Below are 4,704 nucleotides of genomic sequence, written 5' to 3' on the forward strand. Positions count from 1 at the left end.
GGAGTTGAATTTGCATAAACGGACTGTATACATAAATGTCACTCTACTGTTTGGAGACCCCATTGTGCTTTCCCCACTTCTCTCTCAATTACTCATGCCTGAGACATCCTGAGCTCCGAGTACATTCCCACCAATATGTACCACAATGAGCAGCCTCAACAGAGCAGGCCTTGTAAATCCAAAATCTTATTAATGGCAAGGCAAAGAGGTGACAGTCACCCCCTTTAAACTTCCAGAGAGAAAAATCAGGTAGCCCCAACCAAAAAAAAAAAAAGAAAGAAAGAAAAGAATCTCCCCTCTGCCTGAAGTCTTATTTCTAAAAGTCCCCGTTTTTCCTGATTTCACATTTGAACAATTTACTTTTGTGTGAAACTACCCAATTATACCCCTGTAGCCAAGTGAAGGTCAAATCCCTTTACACCCAGTAGTCTTGACAACCAACATTCCACTTTACAACGAGATTTCCAAATCCCAGACACAGGCTCTCTTACTGGAAACATTTCCTCTGTAAGTAACAGAATGAAGTGATCACATACAAAAAAAGAACTGGGGAAGGCTCTCTGGGAGTTTGCTGCATGTGGCTCGACCTAAATGTCAGGCACCTGGAATCCCCTTAGTGAAGGTCAGTGACCATCTTTCCTGCATTGCACTTCTGTTCCCTACTGCCTGCCTTCCCTAAGTGGAATGCTTCTTTCTTTTCCAGAGGGAAGGGGCTAAAATACCAGACTCTGACGTGCCATCACTTGGTTGCTATGACTGAGGCCATTTAAATGGCAGGCATTAAAAGACTGCACCTCAGTACCCAACTACAAAGCCTCAAGGTCACTGCATTCCACAGCTTCCGTCGGCCTTTCATTCCTGGCCTCAGAGCTTCAATATCCTGGTGAGATCCCCTCGCATTATATTTCATGAGGCTTAAATGCAAGCTCTCCCAGCAAGCCTGAGAGTATAATGGGAGTTTTAATACATTCCTTTTACCTAAGGCTGGGATCTATTTCAGAAAGTTACCCAATAGGTTTTCTTTCAGGTGAGCTCATTGCTGAGACATTCCAAAATGACATTAAAAAATAAATCCTCTGATGATTGTATTAATACAGTACCTGGGACACTGAGAGTTATGCCTGAAAATGTCTTAGATATCTATAAATAAACCTTAAAAAAAAAAAAAAAAACCCAGCAGGAGGACTGTAAAGAGCTAATGGAATCCAAAAGACCTCATCGCTACCCCCTTAGAGTTGAAATCCACTCCAGGCCAACTGTCGCAGCAGATATAAAAAGCCAGCCACAGGCTGCAGCCGTGTTAGAAAATACTGGGCAGCAGAATATTAATCTTTTTCTCCGAAGAAAAGATACAAACTCTGTGACTTGGAAGGTTGGCCTCCTTTGCTTCAGAAAGGTGTACTAACGAAACATGTACAAGATTAAATTGGGGCAACATGTAGCCAGCTTAAAGATCAGCCCAAAATCCCTCTTGCCTTCAGATGGAAGAGACGCTCTGCAGAAACAAGAGAGTAAGTGGGATGCGATGGGGCCACGGGGCAATGACTTCAGCTTTCTAAAGCAGCAGAAGCACGTGTTAGGAGCCAAGGGGTCCTTTCTTTCTGCCTCCCTGAGAACGTATCTTGGTATTACCTTTTATTCCTCAGCCCATCTTCCTTGAGGTTCTGTTTCTCCAAGGAGCGTGTCCTGCTCTCGCAGCCTTGCAGAACTGGCTGTGTTAAGTGTCACGGTGCATTACTGAGGGACTTGAGGACTGGAAAGCCTTTTGGGCACATGAGGGAATCAGCCAAGGGATAAGTCTGGTCTCAGACACCCTTGTTTGAGCCTCAGCTGGTTGAATAAAAAACTCATTCAGAATCTGAAATATTTTTACCGCATTTGGAGTGGAGGGTGAAGTCTCCAAGGTTTTATAAACAAACAGTCGGATACAAACACAGCACTGTTATAGGTCAAAGCAGAGGTGGTGCACAGAACCTCTGAAGATGTGTATGTATATTTGTTGTATCTTTTTCTATTCACATCAGCCTTCAGCAGCAGCACTAACACTGCTCAGTGGGCGTAGCCAACAGGGCTCTAGGGATTAGAGGTACCCTTGGGTATCCTTGGATAGAATTCAAGGGGTCCTTGAACTAGAGTGGGAAAAAATTACGTCTTTATTTTCTTTACGTCTTTATTTTTATAAAATTAAAATTGTATAAAATTTTATAAAATTTTTTATAAAATATTTTGATAAAATATTTTATAAAAAAATTTTAATAAAATTACGTCTTTTCAGTCTCTAACTGAAAGTTACCATTTCTTTCAATTATGAATGTAAGAAACAAATCCCCATAATATTAGCAATACCTGTAATTCTGTCACCAATAGAAATCATATTTTCATATCGATTACACTTATATATCTGAAATCTCTGTAATATGTATAACTGCAAATATACATCGCCTATCTATCTATCTATGTATCTGTATGATTCCCTTTGAAATCCAAAGTATTTTGTTCATTTAAAAACATTCAAAGAAGAGGCCTTTGGATGTTTGGAAGGCCATGGCCTTCACCTAAGGTTACCTAAGGGGTCCAGGACACAAAAAAGCTTAGAGCCCCTCTCCTAAAAGGAAGCTTGCTAACAAAGTGGGGCAAGTCTTGTCCTAAGGCTCTATCTGCACTTTTAATCAAATACAGGGATGACAGAGCAGCTGGCAAAGAAAATCAAAAGACTGGATTCTGGTGCCTAACTCACTGTATGTCCTCTGGTACAACACTCACCCTGCTGCTATTCATAAGAGCGCAGCTACCCACGCTCACAGCTTGCCAGGCCCTCTGCAAATCACTTTGCAAGCATTACTTCATAGGATCCTTACAGCCACCTTCTTCAGGTGGTGCTATTATTATATCCATTTTATGGATAAGAAAATTAAACCTTAGAAGTGTTCAGTAATCCATCCATAGTCCCACCCAGTTGGAAAACAGCATAAATGAGAAATGTCTCTAAGGCCATTAGACTTCATATTCTAGCAAACTGGCATAGCAATTCCTATCCTACTTACCCACGAGATTTTTGTGAAGCTCAAAAGCATGATAGGTACGTAATATGTATGATTTAAACAGTACTTTCCACTTTCCAAAGCAAGTTACCAATATTTAAAAATCATTATCATTACCATTATTGAGATTTTCAAGTAGAGCAAAATTGTTGAGCTTTGGAAATAACCAGAAGAAAGATAAAGCTCTATCAAGGGGAATTTTGAATTACATTTCATGTTTAAGTGGCAATATAATTGTTCCAAAGAATGGCTGATGGACTGTAAAAGGATCTTTGTTAATGCTAGATAAGGATCAAATCAAATTAATACTTGCTTGTTGGTGATCTGCTACGGGGCCTGAAAAGTTATTCTCTTAAGTAAATGAAACAAGTGCCCTTCAGTCTAGCTGCAGGCTTTTAATTTAATTAGCAACTTTTCCCTCCTACGAGGCTGTACTGAAAGAAAAATTCAGTCTGCCTCTGGCCAGGTGATAACAAGTCCCAGATTAGAGAAGCCTAAAAGCAATGGCTTGATCAGCTGCCCAGCATAACAGCCTCTCTGCTCCTTTCACAGTAGCTCTATAGAATTTTCTGTGCAAAGCAGAGGCACCTTTTCAGGACATTCTCATCCTGACCTCTCAGGGTCAACTTACCTGACTAACGATGAAGAAGATGACAGTCATAGCAGCACAAGCCAAGGTGATAAGCATGAGGAACTTGAACCTGAAAATTAGCCCCTATTAGGAAAGAGAGAAACAGCAGTTTAACATTCTACCAGCTACCACCAATCCTTTTCTCAATACATAAATCTATCAAAAGCTAATTTTAAAGAAATCTGTAAAGCCAAATCCCTAAGAGTAACAGTAAAATAATTTCACAAAGTAACATTTCTCCTGCAGAGGTGAATATGGCTGGAAAATTTACTGGGCCCAATATTTCCAACGCTCTTATCTGTCATGAAACAGTGATACCAGAGCCTGGGAAATTATATTCACAGCACGTCATGAGGCTGCTAATTTCCCTGCTAAGCTAGTTATGCTTCTCTGCAAGGGTTCAAAGTTACCAAATCCAAGTTTTCTGCGGTTGTAATAAAACTCTGCTCCAGTGAACAAAGAGAAATGTGCATATTAATCAGCATGAAGTGGATTTGGTTGAATTTTCTCATGTGTCACTCCAGCTCTAGACACAGGCAAAGCTTCTGAAAGTGCCCCTGCTTTCCTGAGAGGATTTGAGGGAACCTGTGTTTCAGGGAGAGATGTCTCTTATTCAGGGGCTCTTATTTCTGCTGCATATAAAAACCCTGTGGTTCTGCAGTTTCTGTTTCTCTTTGCACAAAGGAATTAGGCTCATGTCTCCAAGGACAGCCACTTAGGCATGAGCCTAAGGGATCCTTGAAAAATTAAGAATGTGTTGCCTGCATTAGAGATGTGAGGCTGTCGTGTGTTTCTCTTGAATAGGGACATGATCTATAAACAGAGCGAGCACCTGCTGGATATTTTAGGGGAAAGTTGGTTAATTGAAGTCTGGAAATCAGATCACCTGGGCTGAACCCCACTCTCAAGGCTGATTCTCAGCAAGAGAACTTTAAATAAAGCCTCATTCCAAGCCAAATCCCAATTCTACCATAGTAAGGTCTCCTATCTAGCACACACCCACATTCCATTCCAAAGCTCAAGAACCTGCTG

The 4,704-nt window shown here is 40.8% G+C and overlaps 1 protein-coding gene across 2 annotated transcripts in view; it reads right to left on the minus strand.

The window, feature by feature from the left end:
• The window catches only part of WLS (Wnt ligand secretion mediator), a 107,030-nt gene that overhangs the window by 20,895 nt on the left and 81,431 nt on the right, over positions 1–4,704 (minus strand). For both annotated transcript variants that reach the window (XM_007460113.1, XM_007460112.1), the window contains one exon: positions 3,673–3,756. In XM_007460113.1, coding sequence (XP_007460175.1) covers positions 3,673–3,756 — 84 coding nt within the window. The remainder of the gene's footprint in view (positions 1–3,672; positions 3,757–4,704) is intronic.

Source organism: Lipotes vexillifer, unplaced genomic scaffold (genome assembly GCF_000442215.2).
Source record: "Lipotes vexillifer unplaced genomic scaffold, Lipotes_vexillifer_v1.1 scaffold134, whole genome shotgun sequence".
In the NCBI taxonomy this organism is placed as follows: domain Eukaryota; kingdom Metazoa; phylum Chordata; class Mammalia; order Artiodactyla; family Lipotidae; genus Lipotes; species Lipotes vexillifer.